General features: G+C 53.2%; 2 protein-coding genes and 1 non-coding gene across 9 annotated transcripts in view; 2 read left to right on the top strand and 1 right to left on the bottom strand.

Annotated features, from left to right (window-relative positions):
* Positions 1-1,882: 1,882 nt before the first annotated feature.
* Positions 1,883-12,313, top strand: TMEM11 (transmembrane protein 11). The gene is made up of 2 exons (XM_059908563.1): positions 1,883-1,983; positions 11,469-12,313. Exons 1-2 carry the CDS (start codon positions 1,919-1,921, stop codon positions 11,983-11,985), a joined length of 582 nt encoding a protein of 193 aa, XP_059764546.1. The 5' UTR covers positions 1,883-1,918; the 3' UTR covers positions 11,986-12,313.
* Positions 6,964-24,313, bottom strand: part of DHRS7B (dehydrogenase/reductase 7B) — a 42,939-nt gene continuing 25,589 nt past the window's right edge. For 6 of the 7 annotated variants that reach the window (XM_059908560.1, XM_059908556.1, XM_059908558.1 and 3 more), the window contains 6 exons: positions 22,957-23,066; positions 17,691-17,907; positions 17,179-17,271; positions 14,355-14,507; positions 13,601-13,855; positions 6,964-9,185 (listed from right to left, as the gene is read on the bottom strand). In XM_059908560.1, coding sequence (XP_059764543.1) covers positions 13,650-13,855; positions 14,355-14,507; positions 17,179-17,271; positions 17,691-17,907; positions 22,957-23,066 — 779 coding nt within the window. In that variant the 3' untranslated portion in view covers positions 6,964-9,185; positions 13,601-13,649. The remainder of the gene's footprint in view (positions 9,186-13,600; positions 13,856-14,354; positions 14,508-17,178; positions 17,272-17,690; positions 17,908-22,956; positions 23,067-24,313) is intronic. The other variant, XM_059908562.1, reaches the window with a different exon arrangement.
* TRNAW-CCA (transfer RNA tryptophan (anticodon CCA)) lies at positions 21,329-21,401 on the top strand. Its single transcript has one exon. It is a non-coding gene; the product is annotated as a tRNA-Trp (tRNA).

The raw sequence follows: 24,313 nt of genomic DNA, 5'->3' as shown, positions 1-24,313 counted from the left end.
ACGCTGAGGGAATCAACCTGCCCATGAATCTTCCAGAAGGTGTCTGTGCACTAGCAGTGATGAACAGGTGACATTCTGGGCGTCTCCACTCAAGTCAGCAGACTTCACCCTAAAAAGACCTCTTTTAGCGTGGCAGATGGCCTGTTAGAAGTTAAGTGCAAGAGCAGGGAGATGGGGAGATGGTCCCAGGCCCACAGTTGCTTGAGCACTTTCCTCTGTGCACTAGATCCTGGCCTTCCTGAGAGACACCATAGCCTAGCGAAATCTCGGCAACCAGACAGCTTGGGCTCAAATCCTGGCGCATGACTTTAGCGAGTCACTCAGGTAGGTCCTCCTCATTTGCAAAATGAGAATGTGGATAAAAACAGTATCACTTTCACAGGGCTGTTGTGAAGAATTAAGAGTTAATCACTTAAAATAATTAGAACAGGGCTTGGCCTGACTTAAATGTCAGTTGATTGTTACCTTGTGTGCTGTTCTGAGTTCCTACAGGTGTCACCTTGTGTAATGCTCATACTGGTCCTCTGAGGAGAGGTGCTAGTATCACGCCCAGGTTACAAACTGGGAGGCTGAGAAACAGAGGTTATACAAGCAGCCCCAGATCCAGATCCATGCTTCAAACCCAACTGTTGTAGAATCCCTAGAAACCCTCTGAATCAGCAAACTGGTCCAGAGAAAACAGATAATCACAAGGCGAGATGGTCATTGTTCGGAGGTCTCTAGCAGTGCCGCACACTGTTAACCTGGAGGCGGGATCGTGACCCAACAGGAAGAGCAGGTACTGCTGAAGGATGGTTGGCAGGGAGAGAAAGGCATTTTAGGCACAGCATGGACCGTCTGGGGACCCCCGAACCCTCCGAATCTGCTAACCTGGCTCTGGGCAGGGAAGGGAGGCAGTTGAAGCTGGAGAGGGGAGCAACCTCCACATTATGGAGGGGCTTCTGGGTTGCGTTAAGGAGCTTGAGTTGCATCTTGTAGGTACTGAGGGCCCGTGACAGACTATTAAGACTATTGTAGACTGTGAGCCGGAAGGAAATCCTGAGGAATCCTCAACAATGGGAGCCGCAACTACACCCAATAGCCCTCGGGCCCTGGTTCACCCGGCTACGCCAGACCCGGGGGCTGAGCGCCTCCCGGGGGCTGAGAGCAGGCGCCGTGCTTCTCCCCTCTCTGAACACGGAGCTGATTTCGTCATGAGAGTTGCTCAAATGCTTATGGGACCAATTAATATGTCTAGCAACGCTGTCGGTCAGAAGCAGGGGAGGGACTACAAGTTCAGAGCTGCGAGGGGTCCCCCGGATCAGCCCCTGCTCGGAGGCGACAGGGGGCAGGAGTCACTGGGCTCCGTCCGCCCTCCCGACTCGGCAGGGTCCAGGCAGGGCTCCCGCCGGCGGGGTGAGGGGCTAGCACCCGCCTTCGAAGACGCCCGAGTGCGGGGCTGCGTCCTCGCCACCACGGCCGGACGAGGGTGCGACGTGCGCGGGCCCCTGTCTCTCCCAGCAGTCATCACACGTTAAATTCTCCCCTTTCTCCGCTTCCAGACACTCTCTGCCAACAGCCTGCCAGCAGGGACCCCCTGGCGGCGGGAACCGCGTCCGTCTCGCCTCCCGAGAATTTGGGGGATGAGCGAGAGTGGCCCCTCGGTGACCTCGGCGGTCGAAGCTCTCGAAGCGCAGGAGGCCTAGCGGCGGCTAGTCCGGAAGTGGGCCCTCAGCTCCTCCTGTCTGGGCCCGCCTTTCCCAGGCGGCCTCGGGGTGGGCTTCCGGCGCGCAGTGTATTGTGGACCTTATAGTCCCACGTGGCCCGATCCCCAGCCGGCGCGCCGTCCGGGGCGGCGGCCGGACTACAACTCCCTCCCGCCCGCGCGGTGTCGCGAGGCCGCCCGGCGTGAGGCGTTCGCGAGCGGGGAGTCTCCAAGATGGCCGCGTGGGGAAGGAGGCGTCTTGGCCCGGGCGGCGGCGGCGGCGGCGGCGCCCGAGAGAGGTGAGGCGCGGGCTGCTCCCTGCGAGCGAGTCGGGGCTGGGAGCCGGCGGGGCTCCTCAGGCTGCAGCGCCGTCCCCGCCTCCGCCCCGCGGCCCGCCCCGGTCAGCCGCCGGGCGCGCGGGGTCCCGGTCTTGGCCGACGCGGCCTCCGCGGAGGACTCAGGAAGGGGCGATGGCGGGCTGGGCACGGCCGGGCCGCTGCGGGACCCACCTGGATGCCGCGGGCCGAGCGGCGCCGGAGCCCCCGGCCGTCTGGTCGCGCGCGTGGTCCTCTCAGCCGTAGCGAGGAGCGGCTCCTGGGACGGAGGAGGAAGGGGAAGCCTTCCCAGCGCGGGCCGGTGCGGGGCGGGCGGGGAGGTTCGCACGGTCACCGAGGGGCCTCAGCCTTCCGCGCTGTGACTCCGGACGGGGAGCCGGCCGCTTCCCCCGGGGGTGATCTTTGGGACTTTGGAGGCGTCTCCGCGATCGCCCCTGCCGTGCAAGTCCTTTGCAGCGACCTTTCCTAACGAACGGTGCGTGAGTAGGGAGCCGGGAGCTTGTTTCTAACAAGGTGGATTTCGATTTGAAGGACTCATTTTTAGAAGATGAGATTGGAATCGGTTTCGTGATTCGTGTTGAATTTACAGTTTTTGCTTCTGGAAAACAGTTTCAGCTAGTGGAAGCCACTAGAAGCTGTTCAGGCACCAGAAGTTTGGGAAAGGATGTGTATTCGTGGAGTCATCCGGTTTGCACTGTCCTGACCATTCTGTTACGAGTGGGCTGGTGCGGTAGATATAGGTCAGCAGGATCGCCGGGTTTGGGTTTTTTTTTTTTTTTTTTTTTTTTTTGGTGAGGATTGTTGAAGAGAAAAGTTCTCTTTCTTTCCTCTTCCCCCTTCCTCCCCTCGCCTCCCGCCCCGCTCTCTTTTTCTCTCGACTATTCTGCGTTATTCTCTTTCTTTGATTGCATCACATACTCATTGTGGTCGCCTTGCTGTTTGGTTAGCTGTGCTGATAGACCCCTCCAGGTTGCATTTTATTCTCGAGCTCGGAGTTACCCAGCCTTGTCCCTGCTGCACTTCCTCTTCGTGGAGAAGCAGCAGTGAATGGCCAGCAAGTATTTTTGTTTTTCCACCTCCCACCTGGTTTTTTCTTAGATGGGACCATAAAAAGTTAAAGAAGTGATCTCGATGGTTTCCAGATGGCCTTAAAAACTAGCAAACATTTTCAAGATCTTTAATGCAAACATTAATCCTTTAGTAATAGGAAATAACTGGTTTAGAAGACTCAGTTGCAGAGAGAAAAGCATTCCTCCTTACTGGATAAAAACAACAAAAAGGGCCAAATGAGGACGCCCCAGACACCATACAGGGGCCGTGCCAGCAAAAGTTACGCTTTTACTGATCTAAGAAATTAGATATTGTTTTTTTTTTTTTCTCTCTCTTTGGTTTAAGACAAGTGTTAATTCGAAACTGAGTTTGCAAACCAGGATCCCAAAGGCTGAAACTAGTCCTTGACTGTGATCCTCAGTTTTTAAGAGAATTTAAGTTAGTTGCCAATGGTTATAAATGGAAAGATTTCACATAAAACTCCCCTTGAAAAGCTGCGTGGTGGCTCTTTTTGGTCAGGGCAGGTGCTCATCATTCCTCACCTGACAGCTTGACTCATTGCAGTTACCTGCCTGGTCTCCTTAGGTGTTCAGGTTGCACCCTTTGGCCTGAACGGCAGGCTCTGCTTGCACATGCATATGTCGTGTGTCAGCCAGGGATGGGGCGTCTGCTTTTGTGGTTTGGGTGGCACCATCTGTCATCCTTCCAGATAACATGGAGTGGCTGGGGGGGGCGTACCCCTTTGTTTGCCTCTGCCATGAGGCCCTAGCTGGGCTCTTTTGGAGGAGTGTTTGCCAGGGCTGTTCCCTGAGATCCTCCATGCCGAGTAGGGGATGGAAACATAGCCTGGGCACACCTCCATTCCTGCTCAGTGGGTGGGAAGACTTTCGGGTGGGCAGGCTGGATTGATGCCCACACCACAGATTGAGGCCCAAGCATACCTAGTGGCTCCTGTGACCGAAGTAGGCTGATTATGGTGGTCTTAAATGACTTTGTTCCATGTCACGTTTGTGCTGACTCAGATTTCAGCTCCACACTCTAAGACCACTTTCCCGAGTTGCTGCACACACTTGGTTGGAATCTGCTTCATGCTGACACCCAAGGAAACGTCGTCTAGTTTGGGGCATTGGCTGGAGCAGAGCAACGCTTTGGGCAGACTTTCCAGATTTGCCTGTGGCTGCAAACTCTGAAGCCTGCATTGTATTTGAAGGCCCTGCTTGGTGCCAGACTTTCCTCAGGAGTTACTGTTGTCAGCTGTGTGTTAATGACGGTCCAGTTTAGAATACATAGTGTGTGAATTCTTGATTTACCTGGTTCTTGAGTCTAGAGCTGTGTTAATTCAGTGCCCACTAGTCACTTGCAGCAATTAAATTTAAATTAATTAAAATTAAATAAAGTGAAAAATTCAGCTCCTCAGTCACACTATTCACATTTCAAGTGCTTGGTAGCAACGCATGGCTCGTGGCTAATATATTGCACAGCGCAGATAGAGAACAGAAAGGCCAGCGCTGGTCTAGACCAAAATAGGAGAGGGGTGGAAATAGCAAAATGAGAGCTGCTTGCATGTTGATTTTTCTCTTCAGTCCATTAGATCTAGGGAACCCACAGTGTTTGTAATGAAGAACATCAGACCCTGAGCCGTAACCTGAATTCTTGTCCAAAACTCCACACACTGGCAGCAAGCACAGCAAACAGATGGCCGCTTGTCCTGTCGGCCTCTTTGAGACAAACTTGCCCATCTGGGAAGGCGTGGTGCAGGTATCTGTGTGTTCTGCCGCTTGGGTGCCAACCTGGGCCAGCTCACAGAGTCCCCCCTCCGTCCCATGTGGGCTGCCTGTCCTCCTCCCGGAGGGCCCCCGAGTGTCCCTAGTTCTCCGTGACTGCTGAACGTGAGCGCAGCCCGTGAGGGCGCACGGGATCTGATTCTGATCACGATGTGCGGCGGCAGCACTGCTGAAAGGCCTGGAGCGTTCAGGGGGCCGGGCGTGCTGCACTGAACGCTCAGGTTTTAGGGTGAAACCGCTTTTTGTGGCCTTCCCCCCCCCACCCCCCCCGGCTCGGGCAGGCGTCTGCTCCAGCGTTTCTAGGCAACCAGTTCTGTGGGATTCCTTCCGCATCTTCTGTGCTACACTTCATGCCCGGGGACTGGGCCCTCCTCTTGGACAGCTTTGCTGTAATCTTTGAACGGGATGGATGTGGTTCTGGCTGGCTGCTGGAGGGTTTCGTTCCCAGAACAGGTGGACCACAAGCCCTGTGGGCAGGTGGCTGACATCCCCAGGGCGACATTCCCCTCATTTTGACCTGGTCATTTCCTTTAGAGCTGAGGACCTCCAGGGGGTTTGGATGTTTTCTTTCTCCTGAGTTTCTTTCCTCCTGGTCTATATGAGTCGTGCCAGTAGAGCATCTGCACCCAGGTCCACGGGTGTGCAGGCCTGAGGGTGTGGGTCCCTCTCAGCTGGCTGCCAGAAGGTTCTGATCCTGGAAGTTGGATGTTGTAGGTTAGGGTCTGCTGAGGTGTTCCCTGGGGTGAATCTCCATTTTCCTTGATTCGTTCAAGCCGTCCGGGTTCCAACGGCGGTAACTCGTGCCTCTGTGGTTCAGTCCTTCAGGCCTGACTTTCTGAAGGAGGGAGGGTGGTCTTGTGTCCCGAGCCGGGCCTCTCTGCACCGGCGCCCGGCCAGTCTCGGCAGTTCCGCTCGGGGCTGTCCACTAGGGCAGCCGTTGGCCACCTGTGGCTGTCAAGCATTGGAAATGTGGCTGGTGTGTCTGAGGAACGGAATTTTAAATTTCACTCAATTTTACTTAAGTTTAAACAGTGCTTGGGTCTTACACTGGGTGGTGCTTTGCAGCTGTCACCTTGTTTGCATGCCCGGCCCATCCCATCTCGCCCCATCTTCACTCTGTGAGCCGGGGCCTTTGCACCATTTGACATGAGGGAAGCTGGCTCAGAGCAGCAAGGGGTTTTGTCCTTGGACACAAGGCCAGGGAGTGACTGAGAGGAACCGGAATCCAGGCCTCTCGGCTCCCACTCTTGGTGCACCGTGGTCTTGTCCCCAAAGCAGAGCTGCCCGGTCCCTGGACCACCACGGGGAGCCTGTTCCCTGGCACGTGGCTTCCTCTGAAACAACGAGAACGTCAGGTGCCAGTTTGGAAATGTCCTCAGTATTTGGAGCTACAAGCCTGTGCTTTTCAGTCCTAACTGGCCTTTGAATCCACAGCATAGGAGTTTACTGCTTTCCTTGGCTCCCAAGGAAGTGATTTGGGGTTTGCCAGAAGTGGGTTTCCCTAGACCGGGGATGCGGGGGTGGCACCACCTGGCATGTCACAGCTGGTCACGTGACCCTGTGCTTATTGGGTGGAAGGCAACCTGATGCATGGACCTAGTTTAATTTTCAGCCACAGGTGCCCTTAATTACTGTTAATTGTTTTTCATCTGTCAGTCCTTTCAAACGTCCTTCCTCTAAGTCTGCTGGGAACCTGTCACATTCAGGCCCAGGGTGGGGCGGGGCGGACCAGACTGCGATGAAAACAGTCACTGCCTTCAAGGAGCTTGGCATCACCTCCTCCTGTGTTTGAGCTGAGACTGTGAGCCCAGCGCCGCTCCAGGAAGGGGCCTTAAAGCAGTGTTTGGGTCGGTTCTTCTGGTTCCGGCATGACCAGAAAAGGTGGTGGGTTGCAGGGCCAGTGCCCGCTGGAGTGGAACAGGGAAACGGACTGCAGGAGTGTGAGACCACCTCGGCCCCTTTGCGGCCTGGGAAGCCACTGGAGCAGGAGGGGGGCCCCCTCTCCTCGGCTGGGAGGGCCTGCCCTGTCTGGTCTCTTCCACCTCAAGGGATACAGAGCTATTGGACAGGATTTTTCTTTTTATGAAAAAATTTATAATTAATTTTCCCATTATAAAAGAAACACGTTTATTTTTTGTTTTTGAAAAATACAGAAAACTAAAATTTAAAAGTTACCTGTTGGGCCACCATCCAGAGAAAACCATTATTGGCCTTTTTTTATGCAGAGCATCTTTGATGCTTCCCACCGGGTATTTTGTCTTGGAATTTTAAAAATTATATGTTAAATCCATCAAAAGTATGTCTCTACCATATGAAAAGTTATACACTTGCTACCATATGTACGACCTTGGGAACACGAGGCTAAATGAAGGAATCAGCCCCAAAGCCCACGTGCCCCGTGATGCATTCCTGCAGAACGCCCAGAAGAGGCAGATACACAGTCAGAAAGTTGGCTGGAGATTGCCAGGGACGGGGGTCAGGGGCGAATGGGGAGTGACGGGGTTACTTTTTGAGGTGAGGAAGATGTTCTAAAATTGATCGTGGTGTTGGTTGCACAACTCAGTGAAAGTGTCGAGCCACTGACTTGTGCAGTTTAAGTGGGTGAATCTATCACAATAAAGCTGTCATTTAGGAAGCACAAGTTAAAACCACCACGAGATGCCACCTCATACCACTAGGATGGCTACTATGGAAAAAACAGAAAATAAAAGTGTTGGCAAGGATGCGGAGAAAAGGGAACCCTTGTGCAGTGTTGGTGGGAATGTAAATTAGTACAGCCGCTGTGGGAAAGCGTGGAGGTTCCTCAGAAAGTTAAAAATAGAACTACCACATGATCCAGCAGTCCCACTTCTAGGTATATATCCAAAATAATTAAAAGCAGGGACTAAAACAGATATTTTTACACCCGTGTTCACAGCAGCATCGTTCACAATAGCTAGAAGGTGGAAGCAACCTATCAATGGATGAATGGATAACGAAACGTGGTCTGTACACACAGGGAATATTACTCAGCATTAAAAAGGAAGGAAACTGACACTTGCTACAACGTGGATGAACCTTGAGGACATTATGCTAAGTGAAAGAAGCCGGCCACAAAAAAAGATACTGTGTGACTCCACTTACATGAGGTCCCTCCCTGAGCAGCCAAATTCATAGAGACAGAAAGTAGAAGGGTGGGGTGGGGTGGGAGTTGTGGTTTAATGGGGACAGAGTTTTAGTTTTGTAAGACAAAAAAGTTCTGGAGATTGGTTGCCCAACAGTGTCTTAGTGTACTTAACCTTACTGAACTGTACACATAACACAAAATTTACAGATAGTAAATTTTGTGTTATGTGTATTTTACCGTAATTTAGAAAACAATTAATGAACCAAGCGCTAGCGTCTCCCTGGCCCACACTGCCCTCCCGAGCGCAGGCAGCGGCCACCTCACTCCGGAATCCTCCGCCGTCTCCGTGACGGCACGTGCTTGGTTCTGCACGCTTCTGAACCGTGCGTGCGTGCGTGTGTGTGTGAGGCGTTCACGGGTGTTGTGCGCCCACTTCCCCTTCAGGGTCGGGAGGCACTGGGTGACTGTGCCTCCACGGCTTTCCCTCCCGTGGCCGAGTCACGGTCTCTCTCTCTCTGCTCTCACCGGAGTGCTGCTTTGAACATTCTTGTGCACCCCTGACTTTTGGAGCTGTCTCCAGACTCTGTGGGTCCCGTGTCTGAGGCTCCTGTAATCCCAGGTTCAAGACAGGCTTCAAGATGGCGTGGGATCCCCAGGGCCGGCTTCTGTGCTGGCAAAATGAGGTTTGTTCTGTGGGCTCTTCGTGCTGGCTGCCAGGTTCCCCAGGATTCCTTTGAGGACTATTTCCTGGGTGCTGCTGGAGCCGATTCGGACGAGGAGACTGACCCCAGCTGGAGGCAGGTTCACAAGCCCCCAGGGAGAGCCCGTGACCCTGACCGGAGGCAGCGCCTGCAGCAGCCCCTGTGGCCCGGCAGGCTGTGCTCCTGTGCAGGCCAGTTCCGTCCCGTAAGCTCCATGGAACCTGCCAAATTCTAAGGGTTCTAAAGTCATTTGGTAAGAAGGGGCCCCTTTCTTTCTGGAGCCCCTCCATTCCCCTCCTCAGAGACAGTCGTAACTCTTGGGTCTTTGTATATCCGCCCAGAAACGTTCTGTGCATCTAAAAGCAAATGTACGCTTTCTCAGAAATGCACTGGAAATCAACAGGCTACACACACTGTTCTGTACTTGACTTTTTCACTTTAAAGACCTTTCCGTTATTGGCGTGCTCAGTTTTATTTTTCAACATGAACCCTTTTTACTATGCTCTCTTGCTGGTCATTTCACACCTGCAACAAAATGCAAAAATATAGTCGCTTAGGAAGCCCAGGACTCAAAGGATCCCAATTAGCTATTAGTTGTTGGGTTTTTTTAATCTGCTTTTGTGTACAGGGTCAAGTTGGGGGTTGGCTGGTGGTGCTCTGAGATGGTTCAAGGCAACCTTCTGACTGGGTTCTTTCCTTAATTGGGTTACTTCTGACCCAGAAACAAAGCAGGCCACACGCAGTGGGCGCTGGGGTAGCTGGGCAGTGGTGGCCATGGCTCACTTTCGAGTCCTCGGCCACCTGGCTTGAGAAGCAACAGTCCCTGTCAACTGCAGGACTGAATCTGGTGGTCCAGACAGCCTTTGAAACTACATTTGCAGGGCAGAGGGTGCCCCGGCCCCCCCAGCGGGTGGGGCTGTGGGTGCTGACCGCGGGGTGGGTCCTCTGACAAAGGGGACGCCTGCTGGTGGGTCTGGGTCTGTTTTGGACCTTGTGCTGCTTCCCTTCCCCGCACAGTGTGGAGTCCTGGAAATCTGCTTGTGTGTGTGTCACGGTCCATCTTTTCCTGAGCAGGTAAAGCAGGTTTGGCCTCTAAAGCAGAACTGGTGGTGAGCCCAGGGTGGTGTGCCCGCTGGGCTGGCTCCTGAGCCTAAGTGTGTTGGAAGGCGCCTGGGAGGGTTCTCCGCGCTGTGGAAGGTTGTTCACTGGTTGGCGGTGACGGACAGGAGTGGGGTGACCGGCCCACCGTAAGACTTGGGGCTCCAGGTGGCCTTGGTGGGTGAGCTCCCCATCCACACACCCTCAGCTGTGCTGTCCCGACTGCCCGTGTCCACTGGTAGTTGCCCCCGTGCCATCAGGGCTGAGCCAGCAGCCTGGAGGGACTTGTGGGCACAGCCACCAACTTGTGGAGATGGGCTCGCCCAGCACGCTGTGGGAGGAACCGGGAGCCCGCCCCTGGGGTGGGCGCCAGCGCGCCGGCAGAGGCGAGGGCGGGGCAGACAGGAAGGCCTGGGTGAGCACCAGGTGAGGGTGGGGTCTGCCCATGACGTGGCCCCGAGATGGAGCAGTCTGTTTGGACGCTGGGGCTTCAACTGGCACTTTCTTGTTGGGCCTGTTTTGTCACTGCACTCAGGTAGGTTAGGGTTTGGGCAAGAATGTTCTCTAATCCCAGCCTTGACACCCGCGTCTTGCTCTGAGCGTTCCAGAGGGACTCTGTGGCCCGAAAGCTCACCCTGGACGCCGAGAGGGAGGCATCGTCCCCTGGCCTCACTCTGACGGTCAGCGGGGCGGCACAGACCCTCCCTTTTCCCGTGCTTCTCTCCCTGTGCCTGTCTTGGCTGATGAACTGGAGAACACAAAGGAAATCTCTGCGCCAGGGCTGCTGCTGCTGCCGGGAGTGAGGCCCGCCTCCTAGGTTTGCTTGTCTGCTAAGGTGCCTCGTAAGGTGCTGGATCCCACCTGGGAGCCTGTCTCCTTTCTGAGTTAAAACCAAATGGGGAGGGCTTCCCTGGTGGCGCAGTGGTTGAGAATCTGCTTGCCAATGCAGGGCACACGGGTTCGAGCCCTGGTCTGGGAAGATCCCACATGCCACGGAGCAACTAGGCCCGTGAGCCACAATTACTGAGCCTGCGCGTCTGGAGCCTGTGCCCCGCAACGGGAGGGGCCGCGATGGTGAGAGGCCCGCGCACCGCGATGAAGAGTGGCCCCCGCTTGCCACAACTAGAGAAAGCCCTCGCAGAGAAACGAAGACCCAACACAGCCAAAAATAAATAAATAAACAAAGTAAACAATGCCTTAAAAAAAAAAAAATTCTTTAAAAAAAAACCAAATGGGGAGGGGGACTTCCCTGGCGGTCCAGTGGCTAAGACGCCATGCTTCCAATGCAGGGGGCACGGGTTCGATCCCTGGTTGGGGAGCTAAGATCCCACATGCCATGCAGCACGGCCCCCCAAAAAAAATCCCCCTGGGAGCACGAAAGGGCGGGCACCAGTGGCCGGCTCTCCCTCGCCTGTCTGTCCTCCCAGGAGTTTGCCCAACAGTCCGGTCTCCGCTGCTTTGAACGCGTAACAGCTTTCCTCTTTGAAGGAAATGCTGACCCTGGAGGCTCTGGGGTGACCTCGCTTCACAAGCCTTCCCTGGTCCCTACGCGCGCGGCCCCTTGTGCGGCCGCTGACCAGGCAGCTCCGAGCCCCGCTCCCAGCAGCCGCCTGGCGTGCGCAGGGCAGGGGCCTCCACGCGGGGGATGGCATCTCCGCAGAGCAGCAGCCTCTAACCTGCTCTTCTTTTTCCCCACCCCTCCCTCCTAAGGGCGAGCCTGTCGGCCACAGACTGTTACATTGTGCATGAGATCTACAACGGGGAGAATGCCCAAGACCAGTTTGAGTACGAGCTGGAGCAGGCCCTGGAAGCCCAGTACAAGTACATCGTGATCGAGCCCACCCGCATCGGTGACGAGACAGCCCGCTGGATCACCGTGGGCAACTGCCTGCACAAGACCACCGTGCTGGCGGGCACCGCCTGCCTCTTCACCCCGCTGGCGCTGCCCCTGGATTACTCCCACTATATCTCCCTGCCCGCGGGCGTGCTGAGCCTGGCCTGCTGCACCCTCTACGGCATCTCCTGGCAGTTCGACCCCTGCTGCAAGTACCAGGTGGAGTACGACGCCTACAGACTGTCCCGGCTGCCCCTGCACACACTCACCTCCTCCTCCCCGGTGGTGCTGGTCCGGAAGGACGACTTGCACAGAAAGAGACTGCACAACACGATAGCACTGGCGGCCCTGGTGTACTGTGTAAAGAAGATCTACGAGCTCTGCGCCGTATGATCGGGGCGGAGTAGGGCGAGCAGGCAGCCCGGCCCGCGAGGTGGCGGAAGGGAGCCCGGGAAGGCATCTGGCTGCACGTTTGTTATTTTAAAGAAATAACACATCGCAAGTGTACCAGGGGTTTTTTCAGCTCATCACACTAAGATGTGGATTCCCGTAACCCACGGGGGCCTGAGGCTGTGGAAGGCCGACCAGGCAGCTGGATGTGATGGAAGCAACGCTACTGAGGGGATGTGAACACGCTTGGGGGGTTGTTAAGTATGTTGTTTAACTGTACCATCCAGAGCCAACCAGAAGCTATTGACCATTAAAATTATGAGAATTTCAACTCCAGGTGTCCGCTCTCTCCGTGACGGTCCGCGAACAGGCCTCTCGACAGGCAGGGCCAGCCCCTCCCAGAGCAGCCTCACGCCTCGCCTTGGCCTTGGCCCAAGGCGGCGCAGCTCAGTGCCGCTCGGGGGTGTGGCAGGACAGGTAGGTGGCGAGGCCTGGCGGTCACTGGGTCTCCACTGGGTTCCCCTGGAGAGCTGGGGCCTGGGACCTCTTGTACAGATTCTGATTTAGGAGAACACAAACTAACATCTGTATTTTTCTTAAAGCACTGAAGCTGTCCTGATGTGTCCTGAGTTCAACCTGCTGCCCCCCTCGTGTTCCACAGACAAGGGGACCATGCCGGCCCGAGACTCTGCTCAGTCATCCCTAAAGGGCACCTTTCTAAGCGGCAACCAGACTGATGTTCACGTAGTTTTAAAGGATCCCTCAGGAAGATCAGACACCAGAGAGTAACAAGGGGTGCAGGGAAGGTGTCAAAAGGGTGTATGGGGGTGATGGGGCCATCTGTTTATAGGGGGAGAGCCAGAAATTTTAGAAGAGTGAGAAACTTTGGTCCCTCAGTTGGGTGCTGGGTGGCAAATGGTCTGGAACAAGGGTAAACTGGCAGTGATCCTAAACAGACCTGTCTTGACCGTGCGGTGCCCACCACCCTCCTGAGCCTGCTGGGTGGGACTGGGAGGTGTTTCTGTAATAAACAGGCCAGATTTGGAAAGGGAGCCTGTGATCTGCCTGCAGATCAGATTCATGGGTGAGGCGGCTGGAGACGGACAAGCTGTGGCCACCTTGGGGCAGCTGAGCAGAAGCTGTCACCAGAAACAAGCCAGGTGCGGATGGGCGGCTCCAGCACACTGAACGACGGGACACGTCGAGAAGCCAGTCCCATGCTGACTGTTGGCCGCGCTCAACAAGATGCTGGGGGACCCTGTGAACGGTGTGAAGGCAGCAGCAGCCTTCTCCCCGAGCCCCAGGGATGGGCTCTGCCCCCAGCGCTAGGTGAGTCAAGTACGAGAACTGGCTCAGATGACAGGATGTCTTTGATCTCAAGACCCAAATTCAAAGGAGGCGTGGTTCTGCCTGCCCTCGGGGATCACGGCTCCACAGCTCAACCCTTTCCTTCATGTCCTAGAGTTTAGACCCAGCTGCATTTTACCCCTCCCCCGGAGGAAGCCTGTCCTCCTCCAGCAGGACAGGCTGGGGGTCTGCGGGAGAGGCGTGACTCCCCCCCTCCCCTCCCCTCCCCTCCCCGGGGGGCAAGAATCCAGTACAGGCCACGCAGACACACCTGTCGCCGTGCAGCAGCGGTGCTGCCGCGCCACCTGCCCGCACAGGCACTAGCAGCGCTTGGGCTTCCGCTCCTTCCTGGCCCGGGAGGCCATGAGGCTGAAGAAGAGCCGGGGGGCCAGAGTGCGCAGGTAAACAGCCAGGGCAGGCGCCACGCCGGCCAGGACCACCTCCTTCTTCTTCCTCCCCACGGCAGCCAGCACGTCTCGGGCCACCTGCGAGGGGCTTCGGCCCTGGGCCGTGGTCTCGTCCATCACTGAAACGAAACGGGAGACTCGCTGAGCTCGGGTTCATGCCGAGTGAGGTCAGTCGTCAGTATATACGACCAACACCCACACGTCAAGTGGTTTAGGTTTAAACTTATTTTCTGGGGCTTCCTTGGTGGCGCAGTGGTTGAGAATCTGCCTGCCGATGCAGGGGACACGGGTTCGAGCCCTGGTCTGGGAAGATCCCACATGCCGCGGAGCAACATGAGCCACAACTCAGGCCCGTGAGCCACAACTACTGAGCCTGCGCGTCTGGAGCCTGTGCTCCGCAACAAGAGAGGCCGCGACAGTGAGAGGCCCGCGCACCGCGATGAAGAGTGGCCTCCACTTGCCGCAACTAGAGAAAGCCCTCGCACAGAAACGAAGACCCAACACAGCCAAAAATAAATAAATAAATAAAAATTAAACTTATTTTCTGAAAGAAAATGAAAACGACCACAGAATCATCAGGTAGCTCTGCATAGAAAAAAAGCGACACCAGGGCCTAACCTCCATACTTGGACCCGTCGGCCGTGACGGCGTTGAGGGAGAGGCTGGTCTGGATGTACCCGGGGCTGACGACGGTCACCTCGATGTCATGCCGCTCCACCTCGGCCCGCAGGCAGTCGAAGAAGGCCTGGGTCGCGTGTTTGGAGGCCGCGTCTGCAAAGGTCGGTGGCCAGAGAGGCAGGTGAGTGAGGGGCGGGACGCATTCGTTCCCTGAGTCAGAGGTGCCCGGTCTGGGCCCTGGACAGGCGCGGGGGTGTCAGGTCTCCTGCCCTCGTGTGGTTCAGGGAAAACACTGTACGTGATACACTCACATACAGGTACGCTCACACACAACACGACACAGCGCACGTGGTCAAACGTGAACCACCGGCAATGTGCAGGAAGGGTGCGTGGGCGTTCTTTGTACTGTTCCTGCAAGGTTTAAGTGTGAAATTCATCTAAATTAAAAGTTTAAAAAAAAAAACACTTAATGCCTACTGGGTAAAATATTCAAGTAGCTCAGGAGGAAACAGAGTCACCAAGCGAAGGTCCTCCTTGTGCCTTCCATACGGTTCCCCAGAGGAAGCCAGGCTGCCGGTGCCTCAGTATTCACTTCTCACGTCACCAGGTACCTACACGGGATGCGACACAGAAGGCCCGTGTGTGCGGACGTGGCCTCACGCTGTGCCTGCTTCCGTGCCATTCCTGCACGTAGCTCTCTCCAGCGGGGGACGGACGGGGCGGCGGCCATGCTCCTTGTGGTCACAGGCCACGTTGCGACAGTGCGTCCAGGGGGGCTCCCTGCGCGTGCAGGAGCGTGTGTACACACCACCTCTGGCCGCCTCACGTCTCTGTCTGACAGCTTCTGAACAGGATGGCCTTTCACCTGGAAGAGCTGTCCGGGCCCCCTCCGCTCCCCAGCAACGGCCTCACTGCACGGCGTCAGGTGCTCTGAGGGGACAGAGGAACCCTACGATGGCACTGCTGGGAAACGGCATCTCCACTGACGGTTTCCAGATTTGGAGTCCACACGTTCGAGCCTGAGGAAAGGGCACCCATCAGCCACACAATTGCAGGTCCTGTGAGCAGCCCAACAGCGTCCGGACCCCGCAGAGCCACTGGAGGAGCGGCCTGGCTGAACGAACGCTCTGCGGGTGGGCGGCTCGAGACATGCTCCTACCAGCCGTGATTCCAGAGGCACGGCCCAGGCCGAGGCCCGAGAGGACTGAGCCACCTGGGGGCCTCCCTGACCCCCGGTCTCCACGGCTCTCGGGCCGTATGTAGGTCCTCGGCCAGGCTGTGCTAACCTAAACGCCGTGATTGTGCTCCCCAGGGCTCCACGTGCGCCACACACCTCCTGGATCCTCCCACTCAGCCTCACAACAGCCCCGAGAGGTGCACGAAGCCACCCCCACTTCACGAGTGGGGAGACTGCTGCCCGTTGGGTTGGCTGACGTGCCCAGGAGGCGCCACCTTGTCCGGCCTGGTGGTTATAAAGCACCCAGAACAACCAAGTGTGACCTACGCAGTCACGGCCAAGAGGAGGACAAAACTCAGTGGGACTAAATCCAAGTGAAGTTTGGAAATAATTCAGTACAAAGAACTCCTTGACCCTGTATATCCTTCTCCCTGTTATTGCCTCATCTGCTCTGTCACATGTGATGCCTGCATATCTATTCCTCAGGCGGCTGTCCTGTGCCAGCGAAGTGAAACAGAAGACTGGCAAAGGGAAATAACCACCCCAGAAACAAGCACGGATACGGCGGGTGTCTCGCGTTGTCTTGAGCACGGCCGTGGAGACTGTCTGATGACATGAGGGGGCAGTGCGGGCTCAGACAAGTCCCACGGCTGACCCAGACACACGGCCGGCACCAGGAGGATGGCCGCGCTGCGTTCGGGCTGACAGGTGGTTCCCAGTCGTGAGCTGGGTGTGCGTGGCCGTCCTTTCACGGTGCAGAGGCGGCTTCGCCCCTCCCCTCCCTTCCCGTGGCTACGTTGAGCATCTGGAGAGGGGGAGACTGTTACAGCTGAGTGTTTCCTTGCAGACGGTGAAGCAAAGAATGCAGTTCCCAGGACAGTTTGTGAAATCACCTTTCAAATCTTTTAACAAAAGTAGAATCTGCTTGCTGGTGCTCGTGATGGCGCAATCTCAACATTCTGGCGTAGCCATTCATGCAGGGGGGTGAGAGTCGGAACTGAAGTCAAGCTGGCAGCGTTAATTTTTTGGTCCTATGTCCGCTTTTTGGAACTAATCTTACTGAAACCCTCCCATGAGCGCCCAGAGATAAAAATACTGAAGGATGGTGTACACAGCACATCACTGCTACTGGTCACCGACTGAAGGGACGCAAATCCTCACGTGTCACGAAAACTACTAAGGAAATTATGCCACATCCATTCGATTAATGACTGTATATCCACCTAAAGGAACTAGGTAAATCCATATGTGCTGATGCAGAAAGATACACTGTCAAATGGAATAAGCGAACCACAAAACTACATACAACGTGCCCCAGTTTTGCACATTTGATCCCATGTAGAAGAATTCTGGAGGCACATGCGGTAAAGTGGTGGCAAGGCAGCACCTGTGGGCCAACGGTGGTGGCACTGAGAGGGGCCAACACTCGGGGGGCACAGCACGGGGGCCACGGCACGAGGTCACACGTGGCACGAGGAGCAGAGCTGGGGCTGAGCCCAGGCCTCTGCTCAGGAGCACACGCTGATTTTATCCCTGCACGTTCTGTGCTGAGTGTTTCTCTAACGTCTGAATTCTGGACAGTAAACGTGTTGTTTTTATAATAGGGAGAAAACACTAAAGGAAACGTAGGAAGAAGGAAGTACTCACACGCGGATCGGAAAGGAACGCTGATTTTGCCCTGGATACTGCTGATGGCGACAATGTGGCCCTGGCGCCTTCTGATCATAGAGGGCAGGAGCGCTGTGGGGAGAGGGCAGAGGTCACTGCAGCTCATGCTGAGAGCCTAGGGGGGGACTGTCTGCTGGAACTCTTAGCCCCCTGCGCCCAGGAGGGGAGGGAGGGCCTCTCCCTGGAGTGAGAGCCGTGGCTGGACGTCAGAAGGCCCCACTCTGTAGGTGTGCAGACACAGTGGAAAGACATGGAGCCAACACTGTGCAGATGAGGCTGTTGCTGAGGAGAACATCTCGACGTAAGACCGTAAAGCAGTTGACGAAAATGCAAATAAAAGCCCAGAAAAGCCAACACGCAGGCTGTAAGGACAGCACTGACTCCAGGGTCAAATGGATGGGACAGGCCAGGTCTAGGAAGAAGGAACCAAGGGAAATACAAAGAATGCCGACGTGCCTGTGCTCGTCTTCCTTTCCACCCAAGACGGTTACCTTTTGTCAGAGCAACTGGACCAAAGTAGTTTGTCTCCATGACTCTCCTGTCCACGTCCAGGCTGGTGTCCACAATGGTGCCGCGGTAGCTGATCCCAGCGTTGTTGATGAGCACGTCCACATAGCCAAAGCACTGCAGGATCTCCGCAGCGGCCCCCACTATGGCCCCAGGGTCCGTGAGGTCAAAGGTCACCGTGTAAGGCTTGTGAGTCTGCACCTGGGCGAGGACAGAAGCCAAACGTAGCTTCAGAGCGACGGGCGTGGGAGCCACAGGCCCTGCTTCTCGGCGCTGGGAGGGCCTGGCCGTGAAGGGACAGGTCACAACACTTCTCCTCTGAAGGATGTGACCTGGAGGAGCCTGCCAACCCTGTCGCACCTGGCCTGGGCAGCGTTTCTCCTTCACTGCCTGTAACTGCCACGGGGCAGGGGTCACGTATGATGGAAGCATGGCTGCCCTGGCCGCCCGGTGCCAGCCTGGCACTGCACTGTCCTACGCCACAGAGCTGCGATCCTTCTCAGGCCAGCGCAGTTTCATTCCTCATTCACAGAACATTCTTATATGCCCCTATATGCTCAACACTGGGGACACGGCAGAAAGCAAGATAGACGTGCTTCTGTCCTCCTAAAGCATGCAGTCTCGGGGGGGGAGACAGACAAATTCTGTAACTGAAGAGAATGACGAGCCAAGCAGTCTAACTCGGGGCCGTCGCAGAACCTAAGAAGATGAGGGAGGGGACGTGGAGTCAGAGGGAGCACGAGAACGAAGTGCCTGGAGCCCTGCCTCTGCCTGGACAGCTGCACTGGCAGCAACTCTCTGGAGTGAAATGACGTCATGACTCTGGAGTCTGTTTGAACGCCTGCAGCTTCCAGGGGAGTGCTCGGCTGGCAAAGTATAGACAATTTCGGTCAATTTCAACCATTAGCTCCATGGTGGCCCCACCCCTGTGGTGGGCAGCTGTGGGAAAGGCAACCCACATTTCTCTTGCAGCTTGAAGGAGCCAAGGTAGACAATAAGGACCTTGTCTTCCACATATCAGGACTGCATTCTGATGGTGGATGCTGTTCTGATCGCCGAGCTGCAGCATGGAAGCAGGCTGCACTCTTTTAACCACCACCTGCTGAAGTGGCTTCCAGTAGGTTTAATGGAGTTGCACTTGCCTTCTGGTATTCAAAAATGTAGATAAATCCCCAGAAAAACATTCCTCAGGAAGCCCAGACAATGAACTGACTAAAACAACTGTCTTAAAGATGCTCAAAGTGCTAAAGGAAGATGTGGACAAAGGCAGGAAACTGATGTATAACAAAATGAGAATATCACTAGAAACAGAAATTATTAAAAAATTCTGGAGCTCAAAAGTACAATAACTGAAATGAAAAATACACTACAGGGGTCCAAAGGCAGATCTGAGCAAGTAGAAGAGAGAATCCATGAACCTGAAGAGGGGACAACTAAAATTCTCAAATCTGAGAACAAGAAAAATGAAGAAAAGTGAGCAGAGCCTAAGGGATCTGTGGGACACCACCAAGTGGACCAACACACTCATAGTGGGAATCTGAGAAGGAGGAGAGAGAGAGAAAGGGGCAGAGAAAACACTGGAAGAAATAACTGCTGAAAAAGTCCCAAATTTAATGAAGGACATGAATCTACACATCCAAGAAATTCAACACCAAGTAGGATAAACTCAGAGACCCGCACTATGACACATCACAATCACAGCCAAGTGACAGAGAATCTGAAAACTGCAAGAGAGAAACTACTCCTCACATAAAAGAAATCCTTACTATCAGCTGATTTCTCATTAGAAACCTTGGAGGCCTGAAGACAGTGGGTTGATATATTCAAAGTGCTGAAAGAAGAAAAATGTCAACCAAGAATTCTATATCTGTGTTCTATAACGTCAAAAATGAGGGAGAAATTAAAGTTCCCATATAAATAAAAGCTGAGGCAGTTTGTTACCACTAGACATGCCCTGCAAGAAGTGCTAAATGAAGTCCTTCAGGTTTGAAATGAAAGGAAGCTATACAGTGTAACTCAAAGCCATTTGAAGAAATAAAGATCTCCAGGAATATAAATACATGGGGAATTATAAAACCTAGTAGTATTGTAACTTTGGATTGTAACTCTACTCTTTATTTTCTACATAATTTGACAAATGCATTTAAAAACTATTATTAATCTATGTTACTGGGCAAACAATGTATAAAGATGTAATCTATGACATGAATAGCAGAAATGGGGGAGGACAGAGTGGAGTTTTTGTGTGCTATTGACATTAAGTTGGTATAAATTCCAATTAGATTGTTACAACTTCAGGATATTCAATGTAATCTCCATGATAATCACATAGAAAATAGCTATAGAATATACGTGTAAGGAAATGAGAAGGGAATCAAAGCATTTCACTCCAAAAAAATCAACTAAACACAAGAGAGTAATGCAGGAAATGAGGGACAAAAAAGCTACAAGACATATAGAAAACAAATAGCGAAATGGCAGAAGTCCCTCCTAAATAGTAATTACTTTAAATGTAAATAGTTTAAACCCTCTAATCAAAAGACTGATTGGCAGAATGGATTAAAAAAAAAAAAACACCTAACTATATGCTGTCTTTAAGAGACTAACTTTAGATCCAAAGACACATTGACAGGAAAAGGATGAAAAGAGATATTCTATTTAAATAGTAACCAAATAGAGAGCTAGGGTGCCTAAACTAATATCAGACAAAAAAATACTTTAAATCAAAAAAGGTTACAAGAGACAAAGAAGGACATTATATAATAATGTTAAAAGGTACATTACAACAAGAAGGTATAACAGTTATAAACACTTATGTACCTAATAACAGACCCTCAAAACATAGGAAGCAAAAATCAACAGAATTGAAGGGAGAAATAGACAGTTCTACAATAATATTTTGATATTTCAATACCCCACTTTCAATAATGGATAGAACAACCAGACAAATCAATTAGGAAATAGATGACCTGAAAAACACTGTAAACAAATTGGACCTAACAGACATATTTAGAACGCTCCACCGAGCAACAGTGTAATACATAACTCTTCACAAGCCCACATGGAACATTCTCCAGGACAGACCACATGTTAGGTCGCAAACAAGTCTCAACAGATTTTAAAAGATAAATATCATAAAAATTATCTTCTGCAACCACAGAGTGATGAAACTAGAAACCAATAACACCACGCAAACTGGAAACAAGGGGACATTAAACAACCACTGACTCAAAAAAGAAATCACAAGGGACATTAGAGAATATTTAGAAGAAAATGAAAATGGAAACATAACATACCAAAACTTACAGGACGCAGTGAAGGCTGTGCTAAGAGGGAAACGTAACTATAAATGACTATATTAAAAAAGAAGGGGATTTCCCTGGCAGTCCAGTGGTTAAGACTGCGCCCCCAGTGCAGGGGGTGCAGGTTCGATCCCTAGTTGGGGAGCTATGATCCCACGTGCCGTGCAGCATGGCTGGGGAAAAAAAAAAAAAAAAAAAAGATCTCAAATCAATAACATATCTTTAACATATCTGTGCATCTTAGGGAAACAGAGCAAACTAAATTCAAAGCTAGCAGAGGAAGGAAAGCAGATTAGAAAGAAGATAAAATATAGGGGATTTCCCTGGTGGTCCAGTGGTTAAGACTCCACGCTCCCAATGCAGGGGGCCCAGGTTCGATCCCTGGTCAGGGAACTAGATCCCACATGCTGCAACTAAAGATTCCACACACGGCAATAAAGATCCCGAGTGCCTCAACTAAAGACTCGCCGCAGCCAAATAGATAAATAAATAAAATATTTTAAAACAAAAATATATAGAGAGAGAATAGAAAACAAAGAAAATGAATGAAATCACAAGTTGGTGTTCTGAAAAGATCAACAAAATTGAGAAACCATTAGCTAGACCAAAGAAAAAAGAAAAGATGCAAATAACTAAAATTGGAACTGAAAGTGGGACCTTACACAGATAAAAAAGATTATAAAAGAATACTATGAACAACTGTATGCCAACAAATTAGATAACCTAGAAGAAATGGACAAATTCCCGGAAACACACAAATTACCTAAACTGACTCAAGAAGAAACAGAAAATCTCAGCAGACATGTGACAGGTAGAAACTGAATCAGTGACCTAAAACCTCCCAACAAAAAATATCCTGAACCAAATTCTCTGGTGAATTTTATCAAATTTTAAAGAAGAATTAACACCAATACTTATACTCTTCCAAAAAACTGAAGAGGAGGGACTTCCCTGGTGGTGAAGTGGTTAAGAATCTGCCTTCCGATGCAGGGGACGCGGGTTTGATCCCTGGTCAGGGAACTAAGTTCCCACGTGCCGCGGGGCAACTAAGCCCGCACGCTCTGGAGCCCACGCGATGCAACAAAAGATCCCGCATTACACGACTAAGATCTGGCGCAGCCAAATAAATAAATAAATATTAAAAACAAAAACAAAAGAAACCCGAAGAGGAGAAAACACTTACTGATTCATTCTGTGAGGCCAGCATTACTCTGATACCAAGGCCAGATAAAGACACCACAAGAAAATTACAGACCAAAATCCTTTATGAATATAGATGCTAAAATCCTCAACAGAACACTAACAAATCAAATTCAACAGCATATTAAAAGGATTATTCATCACGAACACGCTGAATTTATCCTAGCAACGCAAGGGTAGTTTACCATAAGGAAATCAATCAGTATGACCCACCACATTAATAGAATGAAGGGGGAAGGACCACGTAACCATCGCAAGTGACGCAGAAAAGAGATCTGACATAATCCAACACCCTTTCATGATAAAAACTCTCAGAAAACTAGGAATAGAGGGGAAATTCCCCAAGGTATTTATGAAAAACTTACAACTAACATCACGTCCACTGGTGTAAGACTGAAAGTGTTCCTCTCTGCTCCAGAACAAGACAAGGATGTCTGCTTTCACTGCAGCTATTCAGCATAGCTTGTTCTAATCGGAGCAGTTAGACAAGAAAAAGGATAAAAGGCACCTCAATTGGAAAGGAAATGTTAAATGTCATCTTAACTTAAAATGTTAAAAGTCATCGCCAACCTCCCGGCTCCCACCGCCAAGAGGTGCACAGGTATTAGCGGAGACATGGGGGAGGAAGAAAGCACTCACAGAGGGGCCTCCCTAACCTCGCGGCGCTGCGAAAGTGGTGGATTTGAGCCCAGCTGGCCGACCGGGGCTGCACCTCTTCCCCACGAAAAACACCCCTGCCTGGGCTCACCTTGGCAGCCCGGGAAGCAGCAAGTTCTCGGGTGAGCTCCGCCAGGGCCTCGGCGTTCCGGCCACAGAGCACCAGCTTAGCGCCCGCAGCGTGGAAAACTCTGGCACATTCTAGAGGAAGAAGAAAGCAGCGTGGCAGCTGGGGAGGCCCAGGCCTTCACCGTCAGCTCAGCTCCCAGCTCCCCAGCCCCAGACCATAGGGCTACTTCTTCCCCAGCCATCGGCACCGGCCCGCCGTGGGAAGGCTGTGGGGCAGGGTTAGGGCCCCGGCACAGGGAGCTCTGCTGTCACCACTGCAGAGCCCACGTTCGGGGCTGTGACAGACGTCCACGGGCAGGAGGAAGGCAGCAGCTGGGGGACAGACTGTTAGGTACCAGGCTCAGAACTTTCCAGCATAACCTTCAGTTCTGATCCACCCTGACAGCAGTATCCCCACCTGCATGGCGAGGAGCTCAGTGAGGCCAGGGATGTGCCCGACGGTCAGGCAGCGCCAGCTCGGGGATGCCGTCACCTCGACGCAGCAGGCACACACCTGCCGGGGCCGCTTCTGTGGTTCTGTGGACGCACGGGGGCCACAGGACTCTGGTGAGAAGGGGTGGAGAGGCTCCCCCCAGGCCTGAAGCCTGCAGGCTGTTCCTCCCGAGAGTACACAGGCCCGAGGGCTCGTGGACACACGCAGCGGGGACAGAAAGTGGGGAGGCTGACAGCCTTGCGAGGAGGTTAAAGAGCTAAAGTATGCCGAGCGCCCACGCAGCAGGGCGGCATTAAGGGTGGCATCATTTTTTTTTTTTTTTTTGGCTGCGTTGGGTCTTTGTTGCTGCCGCGCGCAGGCCTTCTCTAGTTGCAGTGAGCGGGGCCTACTCTTCATTGCGGCGCATGGGCTTCTCATGGCGGTGGCTTCTCTTGGTGCGGAGCACGGGCTCCAGTAGTTGTGGCACGTGGGCTCAGTAGTTGTGGCTCGCGGGCTTAGTTGCTCCGCGGCATGTGGGATCTTCCCGGACCAGGGCCTGAACCCGTGTGCCCTGCATCAGCAGGCAGATTCTCAACCGCTGCGCCGCCAGGGAAGCCCAAGGGTGGCATCATGTTAAAAGGTTCCCTCCTGCTGGGGGTTCCTCTGAGTCACTACAGCATCCAGGTGACAACTGACGAAGACCATGGCGGGGGAGTCCAGAACTATCTGGGCACCTCTTAGTCAATATTCTTTGGTGGCAAGAAAAGAGACTCAAGTCACCCGGGGCAAAGCAAAAAGAGGATTTATCAGGAGGATTCCAGGGTAGCTCAAGCATTAAGGGAAGGAGCTGAATGGTTCAGATGGGAAGAACAGGAGTGGTGGCGGCCCAGGGTCCTGGGTAGCAGGA

The sequence above is a fragment of the Balaenoptera ricei genome, chromosome 20, assembly GCF_028023285.1.
Source record: "Balaenoptera ricei isolate mBalRic1 chromosome 20, mBalRic1.hap2, whole genome shotgun sequence".
Lineage (NCBI taxonomy): Eukaryota > Metazoa > Chordata > Mammalia > Artiodactyla > Balaenopteridae > Balaenoptera > Balaenoptera ricei.
This window is presented reverse-complemented; position numbering and strand designations above follow the sequence as displayed.